The sequence below is a fragment of the Chiloscyllium punctatum genome, chromosome 25, assembly GCF_047496795.1.
Source record: "Chiloscyllium punctatum isolate Juve2018m chromosome 25, sChiPun1.3, whole genome shotgun sequence".
Lineage (NCBI taxonomy): Eukaryota > Metazoa > Chordata > Chondrichthyes > Orectolobiformes > Hemiscylliidae > Chiloscyllium > Chiloscyllium punctatum.
The window spans coordinates 49,784,594-49,799,614 of NC_092763.1; the positions used below are offsets into that span (position 1 = coordinate 49,784,594).

Here is a 15,021-nt window from a genome sequence, read left to right on the forward strand (position 1 = left end):
CATCTACAGCATCTCCCACTGAAAGGCAGCAGCTTTCCAGGATCTCTGCTGCAGGCATTTGGAAGCACTGTATTAGAAGGTCTAGGTCAGACAAAGGTACTCCCAAGGCAAGCACTAAGGGAATACATTCACTTTTGTATAGAACATTTGAGGTTTGCTTGAAGTTGGTTTTAAATATTTGTTTGGTGGCAGCTTTTATTTCAGCCTTGTAACCTAGAGGTCAGGGTGACGGTGCATTATAAAGGATAAGGAAGAGATGACTGAATCTAGTTAATGTGAAATTGGGGCCTACATCAGCTGTTCATGCACTGCCCAGACAGAAAGGGATGCATTGTGTCCTCCACAACCACCTGATGAGGGAGCTGCGCTCCGAAAGCTAGTGCTTCCAATTAAACCTGTTGGACTAGAAGTTGGTGTTGTGTGATTTTTAACTTTGTACACTCCAGTCCAACACCAGCACCTTCAAATTATCACCAGATCCTGATGCCCTCATGATAACAATATTGTAGAGGATGCAGTAAACAACTCATGCCATGTGTCATGGAGAGAATTGTAGGGCTCCTCCAGAACAATGCAGGCTGTAGATGTGTTGCTTAAGCACCCTTATATATGGTCTGCTTGATGAAACTTTGTGTGGCAGCGTGACTCTCATGATATACATGCTAACCACATGTGGGTGGATTACAAACCAGAGTCATGGACTAAATGGTCAGTGAACAATCTGTAACCACCCTGTGGTTTCTCGTTGCAGTGTAAATGTGGATGAAACAGGGGCTGCCATAGAATGAAGGGTTGTGAAGGATACTGAGTATTGACTTGTGCTATGGCAGAGTATGATCATCCACCAGGTTGGAAATTGAGGACATGTGTATCCCTGAATTTACATGTGGCATCCACAAAGTAGCATCGAGGTGATCAATGGCATATTGCATTGCAGTGAAGTCTGATACTCTGGCAAATCCACATACTCTCTCTGTATGCTTCTCTCTAGAAAGGCAGAATACACTCTCCTTGCACATATAGAGTCAGTCCTCTTCCATATACAACAATGGAAAGGAAACAACAGGATATTCTCAATGTCCACCTCCTCTAACCTGAGAGGAGGCAGACAAAAAGAAGTTAATGACCACAATCACGTTGTAGCCACTAGCAATGCCATCCTCATCCTGCTCTGAAGTTGGAAGTACAGTATTATGCATTATAGTTGGTTACGTTGGGACAATGTCCCTAATGAGGTGAGTGGCATGACACTGTTAAGTGTTCAGACTGTGCTCATGGGCTTGTTCATACTTGCTTGAGCTTTTACAGACTGCATGGCTTTGGAATGAAAACTTCACCATTGTAGAAGTAAATAACAAGTTTTTAGTGCTGACTGGAGCCTAGTGACCACCCAGTATGGAATAGCAAGCTGGTTTGCTATTATTTCTGTGCAATAAACATCACATACTACATTCCTGGCTCGGGTGGACATAAGAGAAATGCTTCCGAAAGGCAGTAGCTGGGTATGCATCCACATGAGGGCTCTTGTCCCCCTCTGCTCCTCCCTTTTTGAGAAGCCTTTTTCCTTCTGTGCCACGCTCACTCATTCTGCTGGTCAGGCTGCAAGCCGAGGGGAATAAAAACTACGGGATCCATGATTGGGAGCAGAACCACTGAAGAGGGAAATGAGGTCTTGATCACCTCATTTGCCACAGCTCTCCCTGTGGAGTCCTGCAACTTGACATTAGCAGTACAAAACTCCAAATACTTTGAGTAACTCACAAACAGCCAGGAAAAAAAAAGTCAATCAACAATTAACCTGGAAGTGGCAAATAATTCCCTTAAACAGTACTGGGTGGGTGCAGCACACAGATCATTGACACTGCTAGAGAGACAAGTAACAGCAACGTCATGATACGTCTACTCGAAATTCTTTCAGCAAATTCTACCAACATCCAACCTAAGAAACTACCTAAACAGCGTCTGACATGACCTGCACCAGAAATGTGCATCGGAGGTGTCAATTTTGTGGAAAGTGTCTGAGCTGCTGAGACTGTGAATGTAGTGATTGTAACTAGGTCAGCCTCAAATATGAGTTCCCTGATTGAAGCAGAACAATAGGCCCAATCAGGGGGGCCTAGATGACAGATAAAAAGAGGAGTACCAGAGATTCTGGTACTGAAAGCAGACTCTGGAAAGGCAACTTTAGAGTTTAAGGACTCTTCATGTGTAAATGAAGGGTGATTTGGTGATGGGATACTGGCCTCTATGGAGCTAGTTCATGCATATTGAACTTGCATTTCAATAATAGTCCCTCTTTCCCAAAAAGCAAAGAAAACAAATAAGGTGTCAGTCAAAGAAAAGGATAAAAAGAGAAAAGAGGCCTTTTTCCCTTTAGGCTGCTGGCCACAGACCTCTTGTACTAACATAGATTTATAGAGGCTGCACTTATTTGCTCACAAGCAACAGGTGCAAGTCGCAGCCCTAGGTTTACTGTCACTCACTCCACTGCTTCTTGCCCCTTCCCTAATGGAATGATTTTTGTTTTGGTAAATTCAAAGCTCCTGCCCATAAAGCAAGCATCCAGAATAAAAGAAGAAAACTCACATTTTTCTCTTGATTCCAGCTACACTGTTTGACTGAACCATCGTGGCAATGAAGTGAAGGATCTGCAGAGAAGGTTAAATAAAGAATCTGAATATATTGCAAGTCATCAAATCAGGAATAACCATTTGCCCATGGTATCCATGCTAGTCCTTTGGAAGAATAGTCTATTAAACCCACCTCTTGTTTGTTTCCAGAATTCTGAAAACTTGGAAGTTACAATTGAATCTATTTCCACTCTCATTGTAATGTATTTCAGATCATCACAAGTATCAGTGCAAAATACTTATTCTCCCCCTCTCTAGATTTTCTTTTTGCAATTTAGCTTCAATCTGTGACCTCTGGTTACCAACCTTCTTGCTAGTGGAAAGAGTTCCTGCCAATCTATTCTATTAAAATCCCTCATAATTTTGAACATCTTCAATAAATAATCCCTTAACCTTCACTGCTCTAAGAAGAATAATCGCTCTTGTAAGTTTCCAACTGAAGAGAAACTGAGCAACTCCATTTACTTAAAACATGTGATGATGACACACCTTCCGGATAACTTTGTGTTGCTGAAGCTGCTTCTGTTTCAGGGATGATATCTCCTTCCAAAGTGCCTCATTTTCTCTGTAAAACAGACAATATCTGCATTGAAAGCCTCACTTGACTCTCAGCAAGTGACAAAAGTAACTCTCATCACCTACAAAAGGAGTGCTGTGTTGAAAGTTGCTAATTTCATCATGAAATCTGAAATAGCAAACACTGCCAATGTCTAGATTGGCAAATGTTTCAGTGTGAAACACTCATGCAGAAGTCTTTCCATTTTTGCCTGGATGATATTATTTTATGTTTCCATCACCCTCAACCAATTTGAGATTTTCTTTCTCTTCAGATCCTTTCCCCTCATCATGGGTGAAAGATAATATCATTATTCTTTTCACTTCACTCTGTACAGATGCCCACTTCCACTTCATCTCAGACACTGAGGCCCCACGAATCACTGACCCAGGGCCAGTATTTAGTGATACTGTACTCACAGAACCAGTATAAACAAAGTCCTACAATGTAAAGTCAGGGAGTCTGAATGCAAAAACATGTAGGGAGGGAATGTGACTTATGCAACACCTGACCATATGCTCAGGATACTCGACAGTGCTTCACAATCAATGGATTACTGTTGAGCTACAGTGCACTGAAGTGCTCACCAATTTCAGCCCTAGAAACCCAAAACAACAAATTAATCGGTTTGCAGTAACTTGAGGAATTTGTCTTATTATGCCAGAATGAGCAAGTTACACAAATCTTTTAAATAACCAAAGGTCCCAAGCTGTTTCACAAATGCAGAAGCTCGACATCCAGCAGGAATGGAAGTAGGAGCAAATACAGGGCATGGATTTCTAGAGGCTAGGTCTTGCTTTCACTAAATAAGGGTAATGTAGTAGATTCAATTTCCCTATATTTCGAAAGAGTCTTTGATAAGTTGTCACAAAAGAGCTAATGATTAAGTCAGATCATGCTGAAGGAATAAGTAGGAGAATGAATTGCTAGCTGGTTGCAAGACAGAACCAGGATGGAGCGACCTGGGAGACTGGAGTTCAGAGTGGAGTAAGTGGGGTCTACAAGGATTGATACTGGGACTTCAGATTCAAAAAATGTAATTCTTTACTTTGCAGATGACAAGTTAAGGGATAGCCATTAAATGAAAAAAAAACTAATTACAAATGCCAAGTCTTAGAAGGCATTAATGAGCTGGCAGAATTGATATATAACTATAAAAACAAACATCAACACTGAGGCCTGTTTGGTAAGAAAAATAAGGAGATTACATATTATTTGGAAAATGAGAGTCTAAATGGGCATTGATGAAAGTAAAAATGCGTAAATCACTGAAAGGTGTCACTCAGTAATGCAAAAAAAGAAATAAATAAAACAAGCACTGGGTTTATTGTAGAGGAATAGAATTGAAAAGTTAGAAAAATTATGCTAAATGTATACAGTTAGACAACACTTGAAATAATGTGTACAACTCTGGTCAGTCATACCTTACAAAGCATAGAGGCATTGGTGAGAGCACAAGTGATTTAGAGGGTTTATGTCTGATATTTTTGGATATATTAATTGACAGTTTTATTGGAGAAGGCATAGAGAGTGTGGCTGGAATTTTTGAACCCACCCAGAATACTTAGAAAGGAGGGTATAGAATCTAACTTAATGAGAAGCAAAAAGTCAGTTTTCTATCAGCAGATTAAACCTTGATATGTATCTCTCTGAATCTTTCAGGCAATCAGCTTTCCTGACTTTGATAGTCGGAAACCTTTTATGCATTCATTTCCAATGCCACAAATACACCCCAGCACACTCGGATTACTTTCATAGATAAACCTTGTTAGCCAAAAACAGTGTGTTCACAAACCCAACTTTATACTATGTCTAATAATATGGAGTGTGTATCTGGCAGGCTCAGCGAGTGCAACTTCTTCAGGAACTTGGCTCCTTCATAACCAAGCTGTTTCTTTGCATAAACACTTACAGTGTGAGGGGTAAAGTCAGGTTGGGTCAGCATGCTTTCCTAAAACAGGCAGCCACATGGACCCAAATGAGGCAAAACTCCAGAAGTTCAACTAGAGATGGATTAAGAAATAAGAAATGATATGGAATGGAATTCAAAAAGTACAGTTGTCATGAGCAGTGGAAGGATCTTAGGGAATTGAAGGAGGAAATTGGGATGCAGAGAAGCAAATCACAGTGTGGAGCAAAGGAACAAGGAATTGGTGGAAACTGCAAATTTAGGGTGGAAAATACAATGGAATAATTAGATATGCTGGAAATGGAGAATGTGAATTGAATAAAGAGTGGTGCAAGGTGAAGGCTGGGAATGGAAATCTGGAGGGAAGTGCGATTAGAGGGAAGATTGGGATTATTCAGGGCTATTGGTCACAAAGATAGAAGGACAGAAGGGATGTTGCTGTTCTGTGTATCCTTAAACAACACACTGTTTCTTAGATCAACCACACGGAGGGTTACAATGGGTTGCCCACTCCACCATTTGTTTTTCCCACATTGTAAACCTGATTAGCACTCTATCAGCACAGCTCTGAACTAAAATACATACTGCATTGAAATTTAAATACATTGTGCAAAAGCTAGAGGAGTTAATCCAATCATGCTGGGAGTAGGTCTTTCACTTCAGTTTCTTACAAACAAACATTATTACTTTACATCTGACAATATCCAACTTTTTTTTCGAAAACACAACCTTTTAATAGTTAGAATTTTGCTGTCAGCCAAGTCATTTTTTCCCTTCATCTGGTGAATATCTGACAAGAGTTTTAATACTTCTTGCTGTCTCAGTTTAAAGTCGTCCACTCGGCTCACAGAAACCTTCAAACAGAAAGAAGAATCACATCTTAGGAAATTATCTAAAGGTGCTAGCTGCACACTCAACTCAAAATTCCAAACAAAACAATTTTGGATCAAGATTATTGTCACATTATTAGATATTGCAAATTCATTTTCATCCTGTTCAATCAAACCTTACTACTTTTCTGGGTGATTACATTATCCTGCCTTTCTGTTTTTTAAGGTTGGACGAGATTTTAGTCCAATTTTCACCCAAATAACCAGTAAAGATGAAATCAATGCTATAGTATGGTTCCACAAATACCAGCAGTTTGCTGGTATCTTGTCCAAATGGGCACTAATCTGCAAGGCTGCCAATCAAATGGCAATGGGTTATTTGTTTATTTGTAAATATCACAAATAAGTCTGATTTTGTCCTTACATAACACCTACACAAGTACACATTTTAAGCAGTCATTGAATAGAGATCAGGAGCAAGAATCCTTAAGATTTTGTCTTTCCTTCTGTTGAAGACTGTATATGCAACAAATACCTCATCAGCTGTTTTTCAGAATGAACTTGCTTAACATTAGAAAACTGTCCTTACAACATTTTAATACTATAATAAATTACATTAATACTCTTCGACAATGTATAATGATTTAATAAGCTAAGAGAATATAAACTGTTTTCAGACATAACTTTTTCAAAACACATGAGTGTGTTGGAAAGAATATTAAATAAAACACTAATTGCTGTATAAATGAATTTCACTTTTTAACCCTAATTCTCTTGTGGTTACAGATGAAAGTGAATTGATATACTTGCACACCAAGGAACATCAATATAATTCCTAAATTTAAGTGTTTTACATTATCAAAGAGATCACACAGTGCCCATCATTAAGTAGCAGATGGCTTGTTTGAAGATCATAAAAGCCTGTGCTACAATGAAAATCTTCTGCCTGCATGCACTTTGTCTACAAAATCTCACACAGATCCTTGCTTTTCCAGTGATAAATCCTTACATCCACATTTAGACTGAAATTGGCCCTATAAAACTGTATTACACAGTTGCAATTGCATGCTCCTGTACCAGCAGCATTTTAGTTTTGAATTTGACCGCTCGTCAGCTGGGGAATTGTATCCTCCAACATATTCAACACCCTTTCTTTCCAAATACAATGCTCATGACATGTAAGATGATGGCGGATGAATTCATCTCTAAAAGTCCTGAAAACACCTGGCAGAATAATGCATTTGAAGAAACATCAGAATCTCTGCAGATCTGCTCCTCCAATCACAGGTTTTCAATTAGATTCCCTACAGTGTGGGAACAGGCCCTTCGGCCCAAGAAGTCCACACTGACTCTCCGAAGAGCAACTCACCCCCCTCTGACTAATGCACCTAACACTACGGGCAATTTAGCATGGCCAATTCACCTGACCTGCATATCTTTGGACTGTGGGAGGAAACCGGAGCACCCGGAGAAAACCCATGCAAACACAGGGAGAGCGTGCAAACTCCACACAGACAGTCGCCTGAGGCTGGAATTGAACCTGGGACCCTGGTGCTGTGAGGCAGCAGTGCTAACCACTGAGCCACCATGCCAAGAGAACTTGGTTGGTTCACTCTTCCTTTTGTGTAGATGTGGAAGAGAAGCAGCGTGTGACTTGAGCAACAGAATAAGTGATCATGGTTGCTGTTTGGCATTTTTGGCCATCTACAAACAGACCACACCACCAGTGTTATATTTCCCTCCCCACCCTATCAGCGTTCCGGATAGACCATTCCCTCCTCGAAACCTTGTTAGATCCACGCCCCCAGCAGCCCACACCCAACTCCCGGCACTTTCCCCTGTCAACATAGCAAGTGCAAAACCTGCAGCCACACCTCCCCCCTTACCTCTGTTCAAAGCCCCAAAGGATCCTTCCACATCCAACAGAGATTTACCTGTGCTTCCACACATGTCATCACTGTGTCGGGTGCTCTCGATGTGGTCTCCTCTACACTGGGGAGACAGGATGCCAACTTGCAGAATGTGTCAGAGAACATCTCTGGGACGCATGCACTAAGCAACCCCACCAGCCTGTGGCCAAACACTTTAACTTGCCTTCCAACTCTGCCAAGGACATGCAAGGCCTGGGCCTCCTCCCACCGCCAAATTCTAGCCACCTGATGCTTGGAGGAAGAACGCCTCATCCTCCGCCTTGGGACCCTCCAACCACACAGGATTAATGTGGATTTCAACAGTTTCATTTCCCTCTCCCCCCACCCTATCCCAAACCCAACCTTCCAACTCAGTACTGCCCTCTTGAACTGTCCTACCTGTCCATCTTACTTCCCATCTATCCGCTCCACTCTCCTCTCCGACCTATCACCTTCACTCCCCCCTTCATTTACCTAAGGCATTCCCAGCTACCTTCCCCCTAGCTCCACCCCCCTTCCATTTATCTCTCAGCTGCCTTGGGCCACCCCCTCATTCCTAATGAAGGGCTTATGCCGGAAATGTCGATTTTCCTGCTCCTCAGATGCTGCCTGACTGTCTGTGCTTTTCCAGCACCACATTCTTCGGTGTACAGAGGATGCAGAATGGGGTGCTGCTCAAAAACGGGAAGGGCTGGAAATTGGGGATTCAGGTAGCAATGGCTGGGGTGGGAGTGGGAGGGGCACTGTGCTGTGGCGGGTGGGGAAAAGGTGGGAGTGGGAGGGGCACTGGGCTGTGGTGGGTGGGGAAAAGGTGGGAGTGGGAGGGGCACTGGGCTGTGGCGGGTGGGGAAAAGGTGGGAGTGGGAGGGGGACTGGGCTGTGGCGGGTGGGCAAAACAGGTTACAGGTGGGGGGGTAGGGGAGAGACAACTTGGAAAAAGAGATGGAACCAGACTGCAGGAGGTGGGAGATGAAAGGCAGCAAAGGTGCAAGAAGACAGGCTGCATTGCAAATGGATTACAAACAGGATAGAAAATAGGGGAGAAGGACTGCAAAAGAATAGAGGGCGTGCAACTGAGGGAAGAGGGGCCACAAAGGGAGGGGAGAGGCCTGCAAAGTGGGTTGTAAGGGGTTGTATAATGGGAGGAAGGAGTTGCAAAAGGGAAGTAATAGGCCAAAATAGGGGAGAAAATGACTGCAAAGTGGTGGGGGTGGCAGATCTGCAAGAGAGGGAAGAGGTGCTGCAAAACAGAGTGAGACTTTGCAAAAGGTTGATGGGGTCAGTAAGAGGTGCTGCAAAGAGGGAAAGAGAAATATTGCAAATGGTCTATAAAGGGGAGAGGTCTACAAAGTGGTTTTAAAACACTGAACAATACTGAGATAACTAAGAACTAGAAAAACTTGAAGTCACTGAAGTGATGAATCCCTTGCAAATGCATGCAGAGTCTCTAGCTTCAGGGTGCTGAAGTTGCCCAACTACTATTGGAGGGAAATGTAGTGACTTCTATTGTAATGAACACTGTGTCAGCTGGCTAATTTACTATTGAACAGCTCCATTTATATTATAACGCAGTTGCTCACCGACTGTCAAATACTTGAGATGCAACTGTTTAAGGTCTTAAAAGAAATGCCTAGCACAAAAGTTAATACAATTTTCCAAAATTCCCTAGATTCGGAGAAGGTTTCATTAGATTGTCAAATCTCAAACATAGCTTCTTTATTCAAAAAGGAATACAGAAAGCAGGAAACTCCAGCTGTGCTTCGCATCTGTCACCTGAAGATGTTAGAATTTATTATTAAATCTATTATAACAGGTGTTAGAAAAGCTCAAGGTGATCAGAAAGCGCCAACATGGTGTTATGAAAGGGAAATTATTTTTAACTAATTTATTGGATTTCTTTTGAGGAAATAACACGTGCTGTGGAGAAACAGGAACCGGTGCATATGCTGTATGATATTTCCAGAAGGCATTTGATAAATGCCATTTCAAAGGTTATGGCAGAAACTAAACACTCACTGTGTAGGTGGTAACATGGATAGAAGATTAGCTAGCTAACAGGAAATAGAGCACAGGCATAAATGGGTCATGCTTAGGCTAATGAGATGTAATGAAGAGTGTGCCACAGAGATCAGTGCTGGAACATCAACATTTTACAGTTTTTATGAATGACTTGGATGATGGGACAGAAAGTATGATAGCTAAATTTGTTGATGGTACAGAAACAAGTAGAAGAGTAGATTGTAAAGAGGATATTTGCAGACTACAAAGGGAAATTGATAGGTTCAGTCAGTGAGCAAAGATCTGGCAAATATGAAAGTGCCACTTTTGTCAAAAGAATAACGAGAAACATATTATCTAAATGATGAGAGATTGCCAAGCTCTGAGATGAGATGAATCTGGTGTCCTGGTACATGAGTCTCAAGAGGGCAGCAGTTTATTGTGAGGGGCATTGAATATAAAAGTTGAGAAGTTAACACAGGACATTGGTAAGGCATCTTATGCATTGTATATTTATTTTTAAGGAAGAATGCTTTCAATCTTGTTGATCTTTCAGTCTAAAGATTTGACCTAGACTGAGTATTGCAGACCGGCAGATTCCAAGCTGCTGGACGACGTGCTGAGGGATCCGCTCAATTTTGGAGCAGGTGTTGCCAAGGTGTACTGGGGAAAGACTACCGTCTAGGTCTTTCTGCCGAAGTATTACGAGGATCTGTTCAGTTGTCAGACCCTCTTGGTTTCTCCAAATAAGTAGAGTCTAGATTAGAGTGGTGTTGGAAAAGCACAGCAAGTCAGGCAGCATCCAAGGAGCAGGAAAATTGATGTTTCGGGCAAAAGCCCTTCATAAGGAATAGCTTTTGCCTGAAACGTCGATTTTCCTGCTCCTCGGATGCTGCCTGACCTGCTATACTTTTCCAGCACCACTCTAATCTAGACTCTGGTTTCCAGCATCTGCAGTCTTTGTTGTTTCCTCCAAATAAATAGTTTGCTGCACAAGTGCAAATGCCTTTAGTTTTTGCAACAGTACAGAAAATCTGAGAAATGTCAAAATTCCGATGTCTTGTTTGTTTTTCTCTGCAAAGTTTGTACAGAACTGATTTAGAACATTTGTATGTACTCACAGATAATTTTATGAATAAAGCAAATTTTTTTAAATTAAAAAAGTCCTTTGGGAGTAGTTCAGACATTTACTAGAATAATACCTGGAATGGGCAAATGGTCTAGTGAGAATTTATTGGACAACTGCATCCAGTGGTGTTTAGAAGGATCATGAGCAACTTGACTGAAACATATAACACCCTGAGAGGTCCTGATATGGTACATAAGGCAAGGATGCTTACACTGTGGGGTGAATCTAGAACTAGGAGTTACAGTTTAAAAATATGGGATGGCCAACTTAAGGCAGAGATTAGGAGATTTCTTTTTCCTTGCAGAAAAGGTGGTAGAACAGTCTTTGAATGCTTTTAAGGCAGAGCTAGACAGCTTCTTGATAAGCAAGGGGCAAAAGGATATCGAGGGCAAGCAGTAATACAAAGAAATCACAGCAGCCATGACCTTTTTGAATGAATTACTGGATCCCTACAGTGCAGACAGAGGCCATTCAGCCCACAAGTCTGCACTGATCCTCCGCAGAGCATCCAATGCCATTCCCATAATCCCACATTTACCATAGTTAACCCACTTAACCTACACATTTTTGGACTGTGGGAGGAAACCGGAGCACCCAGCAGACACCCACACAGACATAAGGACAACATGCCAACTCCATACAAGTTGCCTGAGGCTGAAATCGAATCTGGGTGCCGAGCACTGTGCTAACCACTGAGCTGCCCTAAATGGGGGAGTAGGCTTGAAGGAGTAAGGCTGGGAGGGGGTTGCATAGTGGTAATGTCATTTAAGTCAGGCTAATGAGGACAGGCGTTTGAATCCCACAATGGCATGATGGTGAAATTTGTATTCAATAAAAATCTGGAATCAAAAACGTGACCATGTAACAATAGTTGATATCATAAGAATCCATCTGGTTCACTACCTAATGTCTGTTAGGGATGAAAATCTGCTATCCTTATCTGGTCTGGTGACTCAGACCCACAGCAATGTGGCTGACTCTTAACTACCTTCCAGACAATCCCTGGCCAGCTTCACCACATCTCATGAACACATCCAAAACAAAAGTGGCCCAACCTTGTTCTTAATTCTTGTCTGATGTACCATTTATGTGACCTCCGTTCCACCAAAAACATATCCAAAGTACAGCTTTCAGTGTGCAGAAGTATATGTGCTTGTTTAAAAAAGCATCTGTTGTTGAATTATGACCATTGTCTTGTGCCAATGTAAATAATGTGGTGTCTAGGAAATAATGTTATCCTTTTGTGTTATGGCTTTACGTTAAATAGAGCTGTAATGGCTATTGAGGATTTTGATAAATTCTTTAAATCCTGCTTCTGTGTAAGTTCAAATACCCCATCTCTCAACATAAATACAGACAATAATATTGCAAGTGACTGCATGATCTAATAAAGGAGTTAGTGAGAATAAAAAAAGGAAACGTCTGAAAATCAAAAAGGATCCCTCAAGAAAACCTTAAGTGGAGAGTTGAAAAAAATTGTATTTTGACCTCAGTGCAAAACTTAAAAATGAGGACTGAGTTGCAATGCATGTCCTGGTTCAATTAAACTCTGCCCTCAAACTCGCCCGCCCTGATAATTACAATTGGTCGAGGAGATTAAATACTCTGTTTACTGAGATTTGCAACTATTGCAAACATTTTATTGTTTTGAAATCAGGTAAAATATTTTGAGTTTGCTTTAAAAAAAGTCCTAATTTTCAGTTTACAACTCAAGATATAAATCTATATGTGTACTTGTCAATTGCAGTACTGATCTGTAAACTCCTGTAATGTATTTAATCAGTAAAAGGCTTCATCATTTAGCCTATCTTCCCAGATTCCAAAAAGCCAGGATAAGGAAGCTCAGCAAGGGCAATAATACCTGCCCCACAACCATTTAGTAGACTGGAAGCAGCAGTTCTGCCCCAAGAACAGGAGGTGCTAGAGACGAACAACTCTCTAGCACTTCAGAACATAAGGATCAGATGTTGGATTGGCCATTATGTCTTGGATTGGGACTCCAATTTGGAGCTTCTGACTCAATGGCAGAGACACTATCAATTGTATCACAAAACCTCCTAGATCAGGTATGGTGAATGTTAAATACATGAAACCACTTAATTGTAATCAAAGCTACAATGCCAATCTCGAGTGATAACTAAAATCTGTCTCACATACTACTACAATATCTGATTTCAGCTGAATCATTCAGTCATCTCACCATCACTTTTGACCACAGGGCACTGTGATTTGCTTTCACACAGTTTTATGAAAAAGATTTAAAATCACCTACAATTATCAGTGAGAAACACTTGCCTTCCTCTTGATGTGGTCCAGTAACTGAGGTTCTCCTTGTCTGAAGCGTGGGTGCTGAAACTCAATTATATCATCCAAATCTCGAGGCAGACCTACCCCTATGTGAACCACCTTATGAAAACCATCTGTTGTTGAAAAAAAAGAGTTAAAGAAATAAGGTCTTTCATCAGTAGAAGTGCAATAAAATTTTACTTTACGTAATTATAACTCTCTGTCTACTCAGCCAGATTTTTGGGGGGTAGTAAACAGAAGAGAGAGAGAGAAGGAATGAAAAAGGAGCACTCCTATCACTAATACTATCAATCTGCCTACTCAAGAAGTGCAGGCACAGCAGCCCCAGCTGCTCTCCATTGCATGTATCATGTTTATGCAAGTTTCAGTAGTAGAGTGTATATCTTAAATAACAAGATACAGCCCATAAATAGGTTTGGGTCATCTTACTCCAAGGTACATTTTAAAGCCAGGTTTCTAGCTACTAAAATTTACATTGAAAACAGGTCTGCAAGCACTAGTTGTTTTTTAGTTCCAGACATTTACTGACTCATAGCAAAGTATTTTGTTCAACTTTCCAAGAAGTAAATAAGTTTGGCAAAGTTATTCAGATCAATTTCCCTGGTTTTGCTGCCTACACATCTTGTCCATCTTGACTGCTGGCTCTCTCCAGGTATTTTCCATGCAGCATTCCCCTCTAAATTTCAGCCAGGCTCCCTTTCTGCTTAGTTGCCCTCACATAGCATGGGTTCCTCTACATTTTGGCTCAAGTGATCGTCACACACTCTCTAATTACATCCCATTTGTGTGAAACTAGCAAAAGGTGACAGATTAAATATTAACCTCTGTTAAAATCCATCAAAGTTCCAACTAGGTTTCTTAAGCCAGAAAAGGCCTCACTATTCAAGCTTAATTCCATCTCTCTACCTGGTTCTTATTCTGCTGTTTTCAGTTTGACTCCCTACATTCTTGCCCACACTTGATTTTGTTGCTGGCATGGTTACTCTGCTGCTCCCTTATCAATTTCTCTTCTTACCAAAACTTCCCCACATTTATTACTGTTCTTCAAACCATCTCCCATCTTTACACAATCCACTTGCTTCATTTTTATCCTATGTCCCACCCAATTACTGAAATATCTCCATATGACTTTATTTCCAACCAATAACTTCCTTGAACCAAAGTTTCCTTTTCTCAATAGAAAATAGAAAACTTGACAGCAGCTCAACATCTTGTTTATTATCCTTTCCCAAATGAGACTCATCATGCTTTTAAATGTGACTACTACAACACATCTCCTCAATTTCCAAACTAACCTACTCCAAGTTTCGAAACAGAAAATGAAATATATTGTAGGAAATGTGAGATTGTCCATTTTACTTGGAAGAATAAAAGAAGAAGTATATTATCTAAATGGAGAGATTGCAGAGCCTTAAGATGCAGCGAGATCAAGGTGTCCTGCTACATGGTTCAGAAAACATTTGTATATAGATACAGTAAGTAATTAGGAAAGCTGATAGAATATTATTATTTGTTGTGAGGGAATGGAACACAAAATATATGTTTTGATTATGCAGGCCATCAATAAGACCACGTCAGAATTTATAGCTTTATATAATTTATAAATGTTGGTCTCCTTCCATAAGGAAACACTTCAGGGAAGGTTTACTCAACTAATACCTGGAATGGGTGCATTGTCTTATGAGGAAAGGCTGGACAGGCTAGACTTGTACCCACTGGAGTTTAGAAGAATAAGTGGTGCTTTGATTGAAA

General features: G+C 40.9%; 1 protein-coding gene across 2 annotated transcripts in view; it reads right to left on the reverse strand.

Annotated features, from left to right (window-relative positions):
• The window catches only part of LOC140495929 (heat shock factor protein 1-like), a 126,593-nt gene that overhangs the window by 93,613 nt on the left and 17,959 nt on the right, over positions 1-15,021 (reverse strand). For both annotated transcript variants that reach the window (XM_072595241.1, XM_072595242.1), the window contains exons 3-6: positions 13,258-13,382; positions 5,825-5,949; positions 3,120-3,195; positions 2,587-2,648 (exon numbers count right to left, since the gene is read on the reverse strand). In XM_072595241.1, the coding sequence (XP_072451342.1) occupies positions 2,587-2,648; positions 3,120-3,195; positions 5,825-5,949; positions 13,258-13,382 (388 nt within the window). The remainder of the gene's footprint in view (positions 1-2,586; positions 2,649-3,119; positions 3,196-5,824; positions 5,950-13,257; positions 13,383-15,021) is intronic.